Source organism: Salmo salar, chromosome 20, assembly GCF_965601325.2.
Source record: "Salmo salar chromosome 20, fSalSal1, whole genome shotgun sequence".
NCBI lineage: Eukaryota > Metazoa > Chordata > Actinopteri > Salmoniformes > Salmonidae > Salmo > Salmo salar.
The window spans coordinates 45,349,644-45,368,655 of NC_138310.1; the positions used below are offsets into that span (position 1 = coordinate 45,349,644).

The 19,012-nt window shown below is 45.2% G+C and overlaps 1 protein-coding gene across 1 annotated transcript in view; it reads left to right on the forward strand.

Annotated features, from left to right (window-relative positions):
* Positions 1–19,012, forward strand: part of LOC123729170 (uncharacterized) — a 185,073-nt gene that overhangs the window by 89,417 nt on the left and 76,644 nt on the right. Inside the window, exon 5 of the mRNA XM_082966088.1 lies at positions 6,999–7,033. Within this exon, the coding sequence (XP_082822214.1) occupies positions 6,999–7,033 (35 nt within the window). The remainder of the gene's footprint in view (positions 1–6,998; positions 7,034–19,012) is intronic.

The following is a 19,012-nucleotide window of genomic DNA, read 5'->3' on the forward strand; positions in this document are numbered from 1 at the left end:
AGGGTGAAAGGGGAAGATGAAAGATTAAAGTGCCTTTGAACGGGGTATAGTAGTAGGTGCCAGGTGCACCGTTTTGAGTGTGTCAAGAACTCCAACGCTTCAGGGTTTTTCATGCTCAACAGTTTCCCGTCTGTATCAAGAATGGTCCACCACCCAAAGGACATCTAGCCAACTTGACACAACTGTGGGAAGCATTGGAGTCAACATGGGCCATCTCTGTGGAATTCTTTCGACACCTTGTAGAGTCCATGGCATATGGTTTAAATATTTTGAATGCTCATCAAACCATTCAGTGACCACTCATGCAATGTGGATGGGGGCATTGCCATCCTAAGGTGACATAGCCATTGTAGCTAAAATAATGGCCTGCCCGGCATTTTTATACATGACCCTAAGCATGATGGGATGCTAATTGCTTAATTAACTCAGGAACCACACCTGTGTGGAAGCACCTGCTTTCATTATCAGCCAGAAATACTCCTCAGTTTCATCAGCTGTCCAGGTGGCTGGTCTTAGACGATCCCGCAGGTGAAGAAGCTGGATGTGGAGTTTGTGGGCTGGCGTGGTTAAACGTGGTCTGCGGTTGTGAGGCCGGTTGGACATACTGCCAAATTATCTAAAACGACATTGAAGGCGGGTTATGGTAGAGAAATGAACATTAAATTATTTGGTAACAGCTCTGTTGGAAATTCCTGCAGTCAGCATGTCAATTTTCATGCTTCCTCAACTTCCCTGTAGCTCAGTTGGTAGAGCATGGTGTTTGCAACGCCAGGGTTGTGGGTTCGTTTCCCACGGGGGGCCAAGTACGAAAAAAAAAAAATATGTATGAAATGAAAAAAATGAAATGTATTCATTCACTACTGTAAGTCGCTCTGGATAAGAGCGTCTGCTAAATGACTAAAATGTAAATGTAAATGTAATTATACTTTCACTCAAGTGTTTCCATTATTTAGGCAGTTACCTGTACATACAGTAAAATAATAAAAGTGGAAGAATAATATTATAGTATAGAATAATAATATTCATTTTTGGATTGTGTCTTTCAAGTAAACTGAAGACCTAACAATCAAGTGGCCTTAAAAGCTTGAGGTGTTCGCAGAAGACTCATGCCAAGACGCATGCCAAGACACATGGGGCGGCAGGTAGCCTAGTGGTTAAGAGCATTGGGCCAGTAACCGAAAGGTCACTGGTTCGAATCCCCAACCGACTAAGTGAAAAACCTATTGATGTGCCCTTGACCAAGGCACTTAACCACTCTGGATAAGAACGTCTGCTAACTGACTAAAATGTAACTGTAAAGTCATGCCTGAGTCCCAAATGGCACCCTATGATCAAAAGTAGTGCACTACATAGGAAATAGGGTGCCAGTTGAGATTCTACCAGGTAGTTTTTGGCCGTCTGGTCGATTTGCCAGGAGACTGAAGGTGGAATAATTGTCTATGGGCGAGAAGAACAGAGAGATAAATAGGGGGGGGGGGGTTAGAAGAAGAGAAAGGAGTGTTGTTGGTAGAAATGGATGGAGAGGGGAAAGATAGGGTGGAAGAGAGAGGGGTGGGATAGAGATAGAGGAAAGGGATAGAGTGATAAAGCGAGGGGTGGGATAGAAGAAGAGAGAGGGGAGGTAGTGGGAATTTAGGGAGGGATAAACTACCTTGCACTCTCTGTCTACGGTCAGCCAGATGATCCGGTGAGATCGTTGAGAGAAATCCCCATCGCTGTGACTAAGAGAGGGCCTCACGCCAGACAGACCTAGAGAGGGAGAGAGAGAGAGAGACAAGTCTGGGGCGAGAGGTGCAAACCTGATGGCACGTGAGCCTGATGATGAGTGTGTGTGTAATTGGCTTAGGCTGCCGAGCGGATCAGTGTCCTCTGTGTGTGGAGATAATAGACTAGAGAGAGGGAGGCTGGAGGAGCAGCAGAGAGAGAGAGGCCTCTACCAGGTCCTCATTTAGGCCCCTACACCTGGACGTACACAGGCGCAAGTACACACACACACCATCCTCCTCCCTGCCCTCACACCAACACACTATCTATAGGTTTTATTTGACGTTGAAGACACATTTTGTTAGTTGAGAAAACACATTGTTGTTGTTGTTTAACACACAGTAGCTATCTAAAGTGGTTGTTAGCTGTACCTCGAGCCCTAAAGTAACGAAAACCTGAACTAAATCTAAATGATGCCTAGACATCTAATTCAGGTGTTCACATGACAAGGTTTAATATATTGAATTTTTTTTTTTATATAGGATTCTATTGATGTGTTTAATGTGGTGATTATCAATCTGTGGGAGTTTTTGTGTGGGTGTGTGTGTATGCGTGCGGGTGTGCGTACCTGTTTTACTATATTTCTGAGTACCAGATGTCCTCACAAGGAAAATGGCTATTTTAGGCTTAGGAAATAAGGTTATGGTTTGGGGTTTAGGTTAGGTTTAAGGGAAAATTGGATTTTGAATGAGAATTTACTATTGGTCCTCAAAAGTATAATAAAGCAAATTTGTGTGTGTGTGTGAGGCAGGTTAGATGTGTGCTCTCTAACAGAGAGGATGTGTGTACCTGTGAGAGGCGGGTCACAGCAGGACTGTTCTCCCGGGCAGCTGTCAATCAAATGAGGATCTGATCAGGCTGTCAGATGGCGTCACCCCCCCCCCCCCCCCCATTTGAAACGACAATAACAACAATCAGACAACCATTAAAACGACTTGAAAGTCTCTTATTTTATTTTTCGCTCTCCGTCTCGCTCTCTCTCCCCCCCTCCTCCTTTTCATCTGCGGGGAGTTGTGAGGAGGAGAAGTGCAACTTTTTCTCTTGGGGGGGGGGGCAATGCACACACACACACACACACTCACACTCGCCCCTGAGGCCCCTCTGAGAAGGAGGGAGAGAGATGGGGACAAACCAGGCTACTCTACCTCTTTTTTCCTCCCTTTTTTTCCTGTGATTTCTTTCTACTGTTTGTTTTATTGCTGTTTGATTGGAGAGAGTCTAATTGAAGGGCAAATCCACTTCAGATGCAGCGGGCATCGCAGGGACCCAGCTGGAAGTTTGGAAGTTTGGGAGGCGACGCGAGCGCTGCCTCTGGGGAGGACAGTTAAAGCTTTTTAAATTTTTATTGTTAATGAATTACGCAGAATGAATCGCTCTCTCTCATCTGTTCTCGCTCATTCTCTCGTTCTCTCTCTCTCTTTCTCGTTCGCTCTCGTTCATTGGCTGTCTGTTTGTGTGGAACACAGACACAGAAGAGCCTGTGGTCTGTGCTCTACCCAAGCCAGACAGTGGACACAGTGGAACCAAAAAACATCAAAACTATGAAATAACACAAATGGAGTCATGTAGTAACCAAAAAAGTGTTAAACAAATCAAAGTATATTTTATATTTGAGATTCTTCAAAGTAGCTTTGCACACTCTTGGCATTCTCTCAATCAGTTTCATGAGGAAGTCTTTTCCAGCTGTCTTGAAGCAGTTCCCTCATATGCTGAGCACTTGTTGGCTGCTTTTCCTTCACTCTGCGGTCCAACTCATTCCAAACCATCTCAATTGGGTTGAGGTCGGGTGATTGTGGAGGCCAGGTCATCTGATGCAGCACTCCATCACTCTCCTTCTTGGTCAAATAGCCCTTACACAGCCTGGAGGTGTGTTGGGTCATTGTCCTGTTGAAAAACAAATCATAGTCCCACTAAGCGCAAACCAGATGGGATGGCGTATCGCTGCAGAATGCTGTGGTAGCCATACTGGTTAAGTGTGCCTTGAATTCTAAATAAATCACAGACAGTGTCACCAGCAAAGCACCCCCACACCTCCTCCTCCATGCTTCACGTTGGGAACCACACATGCAGAGGTCATCCGTTCACGTACTCTGTGTCTCACAAAGACACAGCGGTTGGATCCAAAAATCTCAAATTTGGATTCATCAGATCAAAGGACAGATTTTCACCGGTCTAATGTCCATTGCTCGTGTTTCTTGGCCCAAGCAAGTCTCTTCTTCTTATTGGTGTCTTTTTTGTTGCATCAATTCGACCATGAAGGCCTGATTCACACAGTCTCCTCTGAACAGTTGATGTTGAGATGTGTCTGTTACTTGAACTCTGTGAAGCATTTATTTGGGCTGCAATTTCTGAGGCTGGTAACTCTAATGAACTTATCCTCTGCAGCAGAGGTAACTCTGGGTCTTCCTTTCCTGTGGCGGTCCTCATGAGAGCCAGTTTCATCATAGCGCTTGATGGTTTTGCGACTGCACTTGAAGAAACGTTCAAAGTTCTTGAAATTTTCTGGATTGACTGATCTTCATGTCTTTAAGTAATGATGGACTGTCATTTATCTTTGATTGTTAGAGCTGGTCCTGTATATCCCTGTGTTCAATTAACTATTACGTTTTGATACAAGGTCATTTTGTTTTAGACGGTCCCTTCACATAAAAAATTGAAATAAAAAATGTGTATTGTATGAAACTATTGGATTCCATTGGCTGTGTAGTAGAATGTTGGCTTGATATGTTGGTTTGTGTTTATAGGCATGTCTGGTCGTGTGCGTCGCCTACTTTGTGTCTTGGTCAGTATAGCTCTCTCATTCGCTCTCTCTCTCTTTTCGTCTCTCTTTCTGTCTCGCTCTCTCTCTCCCTCTCTCTTTCCCCCTCTGTCTCTCTTTCGCTCTCCCACTCTCTCTCTCTGTCAGTGTCTCTGTTCTCCTGGCCATCGAGCCACTTTGATTGGAACTCGACTGGAATAATTGCCGCGCGGTGCCAAGCCAAGGGCTTTCTTGGCACGGGCACCATTTTCATCATTTGACATGTTTATTTAACCGTTATATAACGCTCGCCATTTGTCACGTTACGAAACAAACAGGGGCCGGCTTCTCTTCATATCATTTCTTTTTTCTTTTCTCCCCCGTGTGTAAATACACATGGTGTTATATGGCAAAAGCCTGGGGGGCAGTGTAAGCAAATGCAAATGTAATTAGGGGGGTACATTTCATAATAAACTGTAACTAAGATGATTGCAATGCACCGCTATTATCCGGGACCACTTAAGCTCTGTGATGTTTCTGCCGACTGTTTGTTATACATCAAGACGGAGTGTTATTGTAATCACTGTTGTACTGGATGGTGAGAGGGAGACTAGACTAGGCTAACGCGATACTCGTTAGTATCGTGGTAAGGAAACAAAACACGGAGCGAATTTAACTTCTTTAGGAAAACAAACATTATGGTGTTGTCCAAAGTCACATGTATTTCCCAAGCTATAGCACACAATATTTTACATACAGTAGGTTTTTAAAGGACCAAAGAGTTTGGTCTGCTTTGTGTTTTCATTTTTGCCATGGATTTCTTTTGTTGCAACACTGGTATCGTCACAGCCCTAGCGTGTGTGTGTGTGTGTGTGTGTGTGTGTGTGTGTGTGTGTGTGTGTGTGTGTGTGTGTGTGTGTGTGTGTGTGTGTGTGTGTGTGTGTGTGTGTGAGGGCCCTGGGTGTTCTCCTGCCACTCAGTCATCTCTCCCAGTCTGATTGATAATTACAGCTGTCTGACAGTCCCCAGTCCTACTGAGTTTGATCCGCACTGTCACCTCCACCAACAGGAACAAAACCCTGCACCCCGCCACTCTCAAAGACCCACTCGGCGACGAACCCATGTTTTTTAAAAGGTGGGGAATATGATGTGTCTTTATATCAAGCGGCGGGGGGAGGTTAGACGGAAAGGAAGACGAGGTTGACGTGTTTGTCATCTAAGACACAGCCGAGTGACACTTTTACATTAAAGGGGGTCATTATATTTTCCCGGCTGCCACGAAAAGTGACGTTTTTACGAAGTGACAAGTTTACAGTTTGATAAATCAAATTTATGCGGGATGAGGCGGGCTGTCAGCGGTGGGGCCCGCGCCTCCCTCGCCATCTAAACGATACTCCCAGGCACCACATTCAAATTTCATCCCATTAGCATTTAATTTCTCCTCTAATCCTACAGTGTGTGTGCGTGCGTGCGTGTGCCTTGCTTCCTAGAGAGCGATCTCAATCTGAGGCGGTGGCCTGGGCTGTATAACGCTTCCACCCCGATGACTATCATTCTTCCTTGACAATTAAGACTCCTCAAATCTAATAGCAGAGATATTGGAATTACACCCGGGCCTTTTGAGGCATGTCAAAACGCTGCTCAGCCCGCCTCCCGATACAGCTGTCAAATCAGTAGGCGCACACTCACTCACACACACTCACACGCACACACACACACACCTATGCATACGTAAGCACACACACGCACCCACACGTGTACTGACGTTCACATTCACAGGCACGCACACTAACACTACAGGACAGAGCTATCATGACTCTCTATCTCTCATCCCACTTAAATGTGCTCTGTTTTCCGTCTCTCGAAAGACTTGTTGCGGGGCGCCTTTTATTTAATATTTTCTTTCATACCCCTTGAGTGCGTCGCGTTTCAGAGAGAGAAGAGTGCTTTTTTTTATTTGGTGGTGCTGCAGATGCTCTGCTCCCTGTGTGCTGCTCTGTTGACTCCAGTCTGCCACACACACACACACACACACACACACACACACACACACACACACACACACACAGTCAACATCTGTTGACTCTCATCTGCCCCACACACACACACACACACACACCACACACACACACACACACACACAGTCAACATCTGTTGACTCTCGTCTGAAACACACACACACACACACACGTCTGAAACACACAGATAACGCTCCTCTGTCGAGTTCCAAGGTCCGTAGGGGTGTAGTCATTGTACTCCAAATAAGTAATAACCACAGGACTGAAAAAAGCTATTTATACATAAAGCAAGTTAAATGTTCACACCGGAGAATATTTCAGATATAGGAAAAATATTACACCATTCCCCCCCGCATTAATTGGATATCCTATATTGTGCCGTACTTGAAAAATAATAGTAAGGAATAAATAAAAATGCATAATAAAATGTTAAAGCTATCCAGTGTGATTCTGAAGGTTCTTTCTCCCCTCTCTTGCAGAACAGGCCAAGGCTCGACTCCAGCTGGTGTTGCAGGTTAGTGGCTGATTCTAGTACAGTCCTTACACAGACAACCTGTCATGTATAGAGTAAACACACTGCTAATGGCTGATCACGGTACAGTAATTACATTTTAGTCAGTTAGCAGACGCTCTTATCCAGAGCGACTTACAGTAGTGAATGCATACATTTCATTTTCTGTGCTGGCCCCCGTGGGAATCGAACCCACAACCCTGGCATTGCAAACACCATGCTCTACCAACTGAGCTACAGGGAAGGCCCATGACTCCTGTGCAGATAATTGCATTTTAGTCATTTAGCAGTGTGTTACAGTAGTGAGTACATACATTCATACTTTTTTGTACTGGTCCCCCGTGGGAATCCAACCCACAACCCTGGCGTTGCAAGCGCCATGCTCTAACAACAGCCACACGGGACCCCCCCGTACACACACATACACCCCATACGCATCAGACTAGCCACCCGGTCTCCATTTCTCCCACTACTTCAGGCCAATGTTCTTACTGTAGGCGAGCGCCTTTCAAACACGCATATTTCATCATCTACACAGTGCATTAGGAAAGTATTCAGACCCCTTGACCTTTCCCCCCAACAAATGTACGTTACAGCCTTATTCTAAAATGGATTAAATCAAATGTAATACAATTTCCTCATCAATCTACAGTACACACAATACCCTATAATGGCAAAGCAAAAACAGGTGATTGGAGTCCACATGTGGTCAATTCAATTGATTGGACATGATTTGGAAAGGCACACACCTGTCAATATAAGGTCCCTCATTTGACAGTGAATGTCATAGCAAAAACCAAGCCATGAGGTCCAAGGAATTGTCCGTAGAGCTCCGAGACAAGATTGTGTCGAAGCACAGATCTGGGGAAGGATACCAAAAGATTTCTGCAGCATTGAAGGTCCCCAAGAACACAGTGGCCCCCACCATTCTTCTTAAATGGTATAAGCTCTTCCTAGAGCAGGCCGCCTGGCCAAACTGAGTAATTGGGGGAGAAGGGTCTTGGTCAGGGAGGTGACCAAGAACCTGTTGGTCACTCTGAAAGAGCTCCAGAGTTCTTCTGTGGAGATGGGAGAACCTTTCAGGACAACCATCTCCGCAGCACTCCACCAATCAGGCATTTATGGTAGTGGCCAGACGGAAGCCACTCCTCAGTAAAAGGCACATGACAGCCCTCTTGGAGTTTGCCAAAAGGCACCTAAAGGACTCTCAGACCATGAGAAACAAGATTCTCTGGTCTGATGAAACCAAGATTGAACTCTTTGGCCTGAATGCCAAGTGTCACGTCTGGAGGAAACCTCAGACTTGGGCAAAGATTTACCTACAGGACAACGAAGGAGTGGCTTCAGCACAAGTCTCTGAATGTCCTTGAGTGGCCCAGCCAGAGCCCAGACTTGAACCCAATCAAACATCTCTGGAGAGACCTGAAAATAGCTGTGTTGCGACGCTCCCCATCCAACCTGACAGAGCTTGAGAGGAAACTCCCCAAATACAGGTGTGCCGAGCTTGTAGCGTCATACCCAAGAAGACTCAAGGGTCTCAATACTTATGTAAATGTGATGTTTCCGTTTTTTTTATTTTATACATTTGCAACATTTCTAAAAACCTGTTTTTGCTTTGTCATTATGGGGTATTGTGTGTAGATTGATAGGGGGGGGAACCTTTTAATCCATTTTATAATAAGGCTGTACTGTAACAAAACGTGGAAAAAGTCAAGGGGTCTGAATACTATCCAAATACGCTGTACATTACACTGTCTTTTGAGGAGTGTTATTGTGAACCATATGTAAGAGGCTGAAAGTGTGCAGAGAGAAATCACTGTGGTGTGTTTACAGTCAGGCCCTTTGCTTTTTAATTTGAGAAAGAGAGGGAGAGCGTGTGAGAGCGAGAGAGAGAGTGTGTGAGAGTGAGTGTAGGTGTGTGCGTGTGTGTTAGAGAGAGTGTGTGCGTGTGTGCGTGCGTGAAATTAGGTGTGTGTGAGTTTGTGTGTGTGTGTGGGCAATTAGCTGTGTGTGTGACTATGTGTTTGTGTGTGTGTGTGTGTGTGTGTCACAGGAAACATATAAAAGGGCCTGACAGCCATGCATCATTTCGGAACCACCCACCTCACTCTGCTGCACAGGCCTGTGAAAGACATCCTAAACATCCAATTCCCAGACAGACAGACAGACAGACAGACAGACAGACAGACAGACAGACAGACAGACAGACAGACAGACAGACAGACAGACAGACAGACAGACAGACAGACAGACAGACAGACAGACAGACAGACAGACAGACAGACACACACACACACACACACACACACACACACACACACACACACACACACACACACACACACACACACACACACACACACACACACACACACACACACACACACACACACACACAACCGAGCTAGCTGTATGCTGCATGGGCCAAACCCAGTGGAACTATTGGAAGTATTTTTGCGACGTGACACTAAAGAGTGAGAGGGAGGATGAGAAAGGGATGTAGAGAGAAAATAGAGAGATGAGGGGAGTAGATACGAGGAGGGAGTGAGAAAGAGAGGAGGAATAGAGGAGGCAGAAAGAAAGATTGAGAGAGAGAGAGTGGAAGGAAACGAGGGGAAGAGAGAGAGGGAGAAAGAGAGAGAGCGAGGATGAATGCTGGCCAGCCATCCCAGTCTCTCCATGTTTTACTCATTTCCGTTGGATATGAATGGTGCTGCTGTGGCTGTGTTGAGTGTCTGGAGTTGAGTAATTGGTCTTTATATGGCATTGTCACTGCTGCTGATCAGAGGCCTGTGGTTAATATGGACACTGACACGGCAACACAACCTGTCTGTCTCCCAAATGGCACCCTATAGTGCACTACTTTTAACCATGTTTTTCAGAAATCCTATTTGAAGGATTGTTGGATTTCCTTGTTATTGCATTCCGATTCCAAGAATCTTCCAACCTGGATTTCTGGGAATTTTAGGAAAGTGTCTGGAATTTTAGAACACTCCTCTGGTTGTGGTTGGCTAGTAAGGCAACTACCACTGAATTAGTTTGTAAGTCACTTAGGGACTGTAAAAAGCGTACTCATTAGATAATGTCCGTGAGTCTAGGACCAGGCTGAATCTTTGCCTGGAAAAGAGTCCGCAAGTGTCTTTTACGGAGGGCCAGGAGTTTTTCCTATCCCTTCGTCAGCAAGGGGAAAACTCTCTCTTTTTGATACTGTTCTGTGAAATGTACTTACTCTACCTGTAGAATCGACAGTATTTACTTTATTATCATCATCATCATCCCAGCCCCATAACGTTGTCTGGAGAGTGTGTGTAGATCATAGGCTGACAGTGAGCGTCACTCCTGAGTATCCGTGGATACCAGGGCTCCTATTGTCTCCCTGGCTTTGCCTGCTTGGCCGTGTGCTAGTAATGATGATGCTGTGTGTGTGTGTGTGTGTGTGTGTGTGTGTGTGTGTGCACGCACTTTTGGGCTTGTGTGTATATTATTGTAGGCTCAGGACCTCCACCCCCCCCTCGCGTGATACTAATGTTCTCATAATGCCAGCCGGCCGTCATAAAAGAACTCCGAGTTTAAGTGCAGTTCACCTCTGGGCTGCAGAACGGATAACAGACAGCCAGATGCGCACACAGTGTGTTTAATGCACCCACCGTGTCTCTGGCTTTCCTCTTCTCTCCACAGAACCAGATCCGTAATAAGCCTTTTATGGCCCAATAGAAAGGAACCCGGCCGCCGCACTCTTTTAGTCGACGTTCTAATGTGGATGTCATTCCTCCGACGCCTCGGCAGATTTGGCAGGATCTTGGATCTCTCTCTGTTTCTTTTCTTTCATTTACTCTCTCTCTTTCGCGCTCTCTCTCTCTGTCCCCCTCTCTCTCTCTCTCTCTCCCCCTCTCTCTCTCTCTCTCTCGCTCTCTCTCTCTGTCCCTCTCTCTGTCCCTCTCTCTCTCTCTCTCTGTCCCTCTCTCTGTCCCTCTGTCCCTCTCTCTGTCCCTCTGTCCCTCTGTCCCTCTCTCTCTCTCTCTCCCCCGCTCTCTCTCTTTCTGTCTCTCTCTCTGTCTCTCTCTCTGTCCCCCTCTCTCTCTCTCTCTCTCTCTCCTCTCTCTGTCCCTCTCTCTGTCCCTCTCTCTGTCCCTCTCTCTGTCCCTCTCTCTCTCTCTCTCTCTCTCTCTCTCTCTCTCTCTCTCTCTCTCTCTCTCTCTCTGTCTCTGTCTCTCTCTCTCTCTCTGTCCCTCTGTCTCTCTCTCTCTGTCCCCCTCTCTCTCTCTCTGTCCCTCTCTCTCTCTCTCTGTCTCTCTCTCTGTCCCTCTCTCTGTCCCTCTCTCTCCCCCTCCCTCTCTCTCTCTCTCTCTCTCTCTCTGTCCCTCTCTCTGTCCCTCTCTCTGTCTCTCTCTCTCCCCCCTCTCTCTCTCTCTCTCTCTCTCTCTCTCTCTCTCTCTCTCTCTCTCTCTCTCTCTCTCTCTCTCTCTCTCTCTCTCTCTCTCTCTCTGTCCCTCTCTCCATCTGTCTGGCGGTGATCCTGTGAGCTGGGCCATGCTTGACTTTAGGCTGTGAATCCCTCCATTCCTTCCCAGGCCTTCTCACCCCGAATGAATCCCTCAAATTTCCAAGGCAGTGGCTGCTCCTCAAACGGCACCCCATTCTCCTATATAGTGCACTAGTTTTGACCTAAAAGGCACCCTGTTTACATACCCTACATTACTCATCTCATATGTATATACTGTACGCTATACCATCTACGGCATCTTGCCATCTTGATGTAATTAAATGTATCACTAGCCACTTTAAACAATGCCACTTTATATAATGCTTACATAACCTACATTACTCATCTCATATGTATATACTGTATTCTATACCGTCTACTGCATCTTGCCTATGCCGTTCGGGCATCACTCATTCATATATTTTTGTACATATTCATATTCATTCATTTACACTTGTGTGTATAAGGTAGTTGTTGTGGAATTGTTAGGTTAGATTACTTGTTAGATATTACTGCATGGTCAGAACTGGAAGCACAAGCATTTCGCTACACTCGCATTAATATCTGCTAACCACGTGTATGTGACAAATACATTTGATTTGATTTGAGGTAGGTCCAGTTCTGACACCTGCACTGCTGAGCCACTGGCCATTCCCCTCCCCTTTAGATCAGAGAGGGAAGATGCACAGCTGGGCAAGTGTGTGTGTGTGTGTGGGTGTGTGTGGGTGGGTGGGTGTGTGTGTGTGTGGGTGTGTGTGTGTGTGGGTGTGGGTGTGGGTGTAGGCAGGTAGCCTAGCTGTTAAGAGTGTTGGGCCAGTAACCGAGAGGTCGCCGGTTCCAATCCCCGACCTGACTAGATGAAAAATCTGTCGATGTGCCCTTGAGCAATGCACGTAACCCTGATTGCTCATGTAAGTCGCTCTGGATAAGAGCTTCTGCGAAATGACTCAAATGTAAATGTGTGTGGGGAGGTAGTTTGCAGGGTGTGTGTGGGCGCTTGCGTGTGGGCGCGTGCACTTGTGCGTTGGTGCATGTGTGGGATTGCACGTACACAATTGTCTTTTGAGATGTGCAGTTGGACTAGCCATTCAGGCTCTACCCATAATTCTTATTCCGTCTCCAGGCCGCTGGGTCCCAGTATTGAGGATGTGCGGTGGTGTATTAGCTGTGATTGTTCACCCGCCCTTCAAACGATTGAAACATCTATTAGACTCTGGTTCATGAAATGGAGGGATTGCAATGAGTTGGGCTACATCCTTATGTCACCCTATTGCCTATATATACATAGAGAATAGGGGGCTATATAAACTCAGCAAAAAAAAGAAACGTCCCTAATTCGTAAAAATCCAAATAACTTCACAGATCTTCATTGCAAAGGGTTTAAACACTGTTTCCCATGCTTGTTCAATGACCCATAAACAATTAATGAACATGCACCTGTGGAACGGTCGTTAAGACACTAACAGCTTACAGACGGTAGGCAATTAAGGTCACATTTATGAAAACTTAGGACACTGAAGAGGCCTTTCTACTGACTCTGAAAAACACCAAAAGAAAGATGCCCAGGGTCCCTGCTCATCTGCGTGAACGTGCCTTACAGGCTGAATACACCAAAATAAAATTTGAAATACATTTAGAAATCTATATTGCAAAATAAATGTAGAAATCTATATTATTCAATTATTGAACCCACGGTGCTCGCGCGCACCAACGAGCATCTGCGTTGCCTAGGGCTTAAATAGAAGTCAGTTCTATTTCTGACGCAGATTGCGGTGCAAGTCCTGCCTCTCCCATCTCCTCATTGGTTTATAGAAGCAGGTACTCACGTGCCATCTCCTCATTGGTTATACCCACGTGGGTGACTGAAGACAAACGAGGTCAGTGGCGGTAATGCACCTAATTTATGAAAGTTGCCAATCGCAATATAAAGTCAAGAGAAGAAAAAGCCTGGAAGGATGAGAGATGACGGTTGACAGTTTAATGTGTGGATTAATTGGTGGAGTAGAGGACCTTGTGCATTTCAGGTAAAATAAGAACTCAATGTTTATATTCCAGGACAAATTAGCTAGCAACAGCAAGCTCCCGGTCGCGGCTGGCTGCGACAGAGCCTGGGCTCGAACCCAGAATCTCTGGTGGCACAGCTAGCACTGCGATGCAGTGCCTTAGACCACTGCGCCCCCCGGGAGGCCCTGATTCGCGTTTATCATCGAAGGAATGAGCATTATACCGAGGCCTGTACTCTGGAGCGGGATCGATTTGGAGGTGGAGGGTCCGTCATGGTCTGGGGCGGTGTGTCACAGCATCATCGGACTGATGCTGGTTGTCATTGCAGGCAATCTCAATGCTGTCCATTACAGGGAAGACATCCTCCTCCCTCATGTGGTACCCTTCCTGCAGGCTCATCCTGACATGACCCTCCAGCATGACAATGCCACCAGCCATACTGCTCATTCTGTGCGTGATTTCCTGCAAGACAGGAATGTCAGTGTTCTGCCATGGCCAGCGAAGAGCCCGGATCTCAAGCCCATTGAGCACATCTGGGACCTGTTGGATCGGAGGGTGAGGGCTAGGGCCATTCTCCCCCAGAAATGTCTGGGAACTTGCAGGTGTCTTGGTGGAAGAGTGGAGTAACATCTCACAGTAAGAACGGGCAAATCTGGTGCAGTTCATGAGGAGGAGATTCACTGTAGTACTTAATGCAGCTGGTGGCCACACCAGATACTGACTGTTACTTTTGATTTTGACCCCCCCCCTCCCTTTGTTCAGGGACACATTATTCAATTTCTGTTAGTCACATGTCTGTGGAACTTGTTCAGTTTATGTCTCAGTTGTAGAATCTTGTTATGTTCATACAAATATTTACACATGTTAAGTTTGCTGAAAATAAATGCAATTGACAGTGAGAAGATGTTTCTTTTTTTTGCTGAGTTTACATGGAGAATAGGGGGCTATATACATAGAGAATAGAGGGCTGTATACATAGAGAATAGGAGGCTGTATACATAGAGAATATGGGTGTATATACGTAGAGAATGGGGACTATATACGTAGAGAATAGGGGGCTATATACATAGAGAATAGGGGGCTATATACATAGAGAATAGGGGGCTATATACATAGAGAATAGGGGGCTATATACATAGAGAATAGGGGGCTATATACATAGAGAATAGGGGGATGTATACATAGAGAATAGGAGGCTATATACATAGAGAATAGGGGGATGTATACGTAGAGAATAGGGGGATGTATACGTAGAGAATAGGGGGCTATATGCATAGAGAATAGGGGTGTACAGTGAGGGGAAAAAAGTATTTGATCCCCTGCTGATTTTGTATGTTTGCCCACTGATAAAGAAAGGATCAGTCTATAATTTTAATGGTAGGTTTATTTGAACATTGAGAGACAGAATAACAACAAAAATATCCAGAAAAACGCATGTCAAAAATGTTATAAATTGATTTGCATTTTAATGAGGGAAATAAGTATTTGACCCCCTCTCAATTAGAAAGATTTCTGGCTCCCAGGTGTCTTTTATACAGGTAACGAGCTGAGATTAAAGGGAGTGCTCCTAACCGCAGCTTGTTACCTGTATAAAAGACACATGTCCACAGAAGCAATCAGTCAATCAGATTCCAAACTCTCCACCATGGCCAAGACCAAAGAGCTCTCCAAGGATGTCAGGGACAAGATTGTAGACCTACACAAGGCTGGAATGGGCTACAAGACCATCGCCAAGCAGCTTGGTGAGAAGGTGACAACATTTGGTGCGATTATTCGCAAATGGAAGAAACACAAAAGAACTGTCAATATCCCTCGGCCTGGGGCTCCATGCAAGATCTCACCTCGTGGGGTTGCAATGATCATGAGAACGGTGAGGAATCAGCCCAGAACTACACGGGAGGATCTTGTCAATGATCTCAAGGCAGCTGGGACCATAGTCACCAAGAAAACAATTGGTAACACACTACGCCGTGAAGGACTGAAATCCTGCAGCGCCCACAAGGTCTCCCTGCTCAAGAAAGCACATATACATGCCCATCTGAAGTTTGCCAATGAACATCTGAATGATTCAGAGGACAGCTGGTGAAAGTGTTGTGGTCAGATGAGACCAAAATCGAGCTCTTTGGCATCAACTCGCCGTGTTTGGAGAAGGCGGAATGCTGCCTATGACCCCAAGAACACCATCTCCACCGTCAAACATGGAGGTGGAAACATGCTTTGGGGGTGTTTTTCTGCTAAGGGGACAGGACAACTTCACCGCATCATTTGACGGGGCCATGTACTGTCAAATCTTGGGTGAGAACCTCCTTCCCTCAGCCAGGGCATTGAAAATGGGTCGTGGATGGGTATTCCAGCATGACAATGACCCAAAACAGACGGCCAAGGCACAAAGGAGTAGCTCAAGAAGAAGCACATTAAGGTCCTGGAGTGGCCTAGCCAGTCTCCAGACCTTAATCCCATAGAAAATCTGTGGAGGGAGCTGAAGGTTCGAGTTGCCAAACGTCAGCCTCGAAACCTTAATGACTTGGAGAAGATCTGCAAAGAGGAGTGGGACAAAATCCCTCCTGAGATGTGTGCAAACCTGGTGGCCAACTACAAGAAACGTCTGATGTCTGTGATTGCCAACAAGGGTTTTGCCACCAAGTACTAAGTCATGTTTTGCGGAGGGGTCAAATACTTATTTCCCTCATTAAAATGCAAATCAATTTATAACATTTTTTACATGCGTTTTTCTGGATTTTTTTGTTGTTATTCTGTCTCTCACTGTTTATATAAACCTACCATTAAAATTATAGACTGATCATTTCTTTGTAAGTGGGCAAACGTACAAAATCAGCAGGGGATCAAATACTTTTTTCCCCCACTGTATATACGTAGAGAATAGGGGGCTATATACATAGAGAATAGAGGGCTGTATACATAGAGAATAGGGGGCTATATACATAGAGAATAGGGGGATGTATACGTAGGGAATAGGGGGCTATATGCATAGAGAATAGGGGGCTGTATACATAGAGAATAGGGGGCTGAATACATAGAGATAGGGGGCTGTATTCGTAGAGAATAGGGGGCTATATACATAGAGAATAGGGGGATGTATACGTAGAGAATAGGGGGCTATATGCATAGAGAATAGGGGGCTATATGCATAGAGAATAGGGGGCTGTATACATAGAGAATAGGGGGCTGAATACATAGAGATAGGGGGCTGTATTCGTAGAGAATAGGGGGCTATATACATAGAGAATAGGGGGATGTATACGTAGAGAATAGGGGGCTATATACATAGAGAATAGGGGGATGTATACGTAGAGAATAGGGGGCTATATGCATAGAGAATAGGGGGCTATATGCATAGAGAATAGGGGTGTATATACGTAGAGAATAGGGGTCTGTATACATAGAGAATAGGGGGCTATATTCATAGAGAATAGGGGGATGTATACGTAGGGAATAGGGGGCTATATACATAGAGAATAGGGGGATGTATACGTAGAGAATAGGGGATGTATACGTAGAGAATAGGGGGCTATATGCATAGAGAATAGGGGTGTATATACGTAGAGAATAGGGGGCTGTATACATAGAGAATAGGGGGCTATATTCATAGAGAATAGGGGTATGTATACGTAGGGAATAGGGGGCTATATACATAGAGAATAGGGGTGTATATACGTAGAGAATAGGGGGCTGTATACATAGAGAATAGGGGGATGTATACATAGGGAATAGGGGGTGGTATGCGTAGAGAATAGGGGTGTATATACGTAGAGAATAGGGGGCTATATGCATAGAGAATAGGGGCTGAATACATAGAGAAAGGGGGCTGTATTCATAGAGAATAGGGGTGTATATACGTAGAGAATAGGGGGCTGTATACATAGAGAATAGGGGGCTGAATACATAGAGAGAGGGGGCTGTATACTTCGAGAATAGGGGTGTATATACGTTGAGAATAGGGGGCTATATACAGTTGAAGTTGTAAGTTTACATACACTTAGGTTGGAGTCATTAAAACAAGTATTTCAACCACTCCACAAATTTCTTGTTAACAAACTATAGTTCTGGAAAGTTGGTTAGGACATCTACTTTGTGCATGACAGTACTTTTTCCAACAATTGTTTACAGACAGATTATTTCACTTATAATTATCTGTATCACAAATCCAGTGGGTCAGAAGTTTACATACACTAAGTTGACTGTGCCTTTAAACAGCTTGGAAAATTCCATAAAATGATGTCATGGCTTTAGAAGCTTCTGATAGGCTAATTGACGTCATTTGAGTAAATTGGAGGTGTATCTGTGGATGCATTTCAAGGCCTACCTTCAAACTCAGTGCCTCTTTGCTTGACATCATGGGAAAATCAAAAGATATCAGCCAAGACCTCAGAAAATAAATTGTATACCTCCACAAGTCATCCTTGGGAGCAATTTCCAAACACCTGAAGGTGCCACGTTCATCTGTACAAACAATAGTATGCAAGTATAAACACCATGGGACCACGCAGCCGTCATACCGCTCAGGAAGGAGACGCATTCTGTCTCCTAGAGATGAACGTACTTTGGTGCGAAAAGTGCAAATCAATCCCAGAACAACAGCAAAGGACCTTGTGACGATGCTGGAAGAAACAGGTACAAAAGTATCTATATCCACAGTAAAACGAGGTCTATGTTGACATAACCTGAAAGGCCGCTCAGCAAGGAAGAAGCCACTGCTCCAAAACCGCCATAAAAAAGCCAGACTAGAGTTTGCAACTGCACATGGGGACAGAGATCAAACTTTTTGGAGAAATGTCCTCTGGTCTGATGAAACGAAAATAGAACTGCTTGGCCATAATGACCATCCTTATGTTTGGAGAAAAAAGGGGGAGGCTTGCAAGCCGAAGAACACCATCCCAACCGTGAAGCACAGGGGTGGCAGCATCATGTTGTGGGGGTGCTTTGCTGCAGGAGGGACTGTTGCACTTCACAAAATAGATTGCATCATGAGGAACAAAAATGATGTGGATATATTGAAGCAACATCTCAAGACATCAGTCAGGAAGTTAAAGCTTGGTTGCAAATGGGTCTTCCAAATGGACAAGGACCCCAAACATACTGGCAAAATTGCTTAAGGACAACAAAGTCAAGGTATTGGAGTGGCCATCACAAAGCCCTGACCTCAATCCTATAGAAAATTTGTGGGCAGAACTGTTAAAGCGTGTGCAAGCAAGGATGCCTACAAACCTGACTCAGTTACACCAGCTCTATCAGGAGGATTGGGCCGAAATTCACCCAACTTATTGTGGGAAGCTTGTGGAAGGCTACCCGAAACGTTTGACCCAAGTTAAACAATTTAAAGGCAATGCTACCAAATACTAATTGAATGTATGTAAACTTCCAACCCACTGGGAATGTGATGAAAGAAATAAAAGCTGAAATAAATCATTCTCTCAACTATTATTCTGACATTTCACATTCTTAAAATAAAGTGGTTATCGTAACTGACCTAAAAC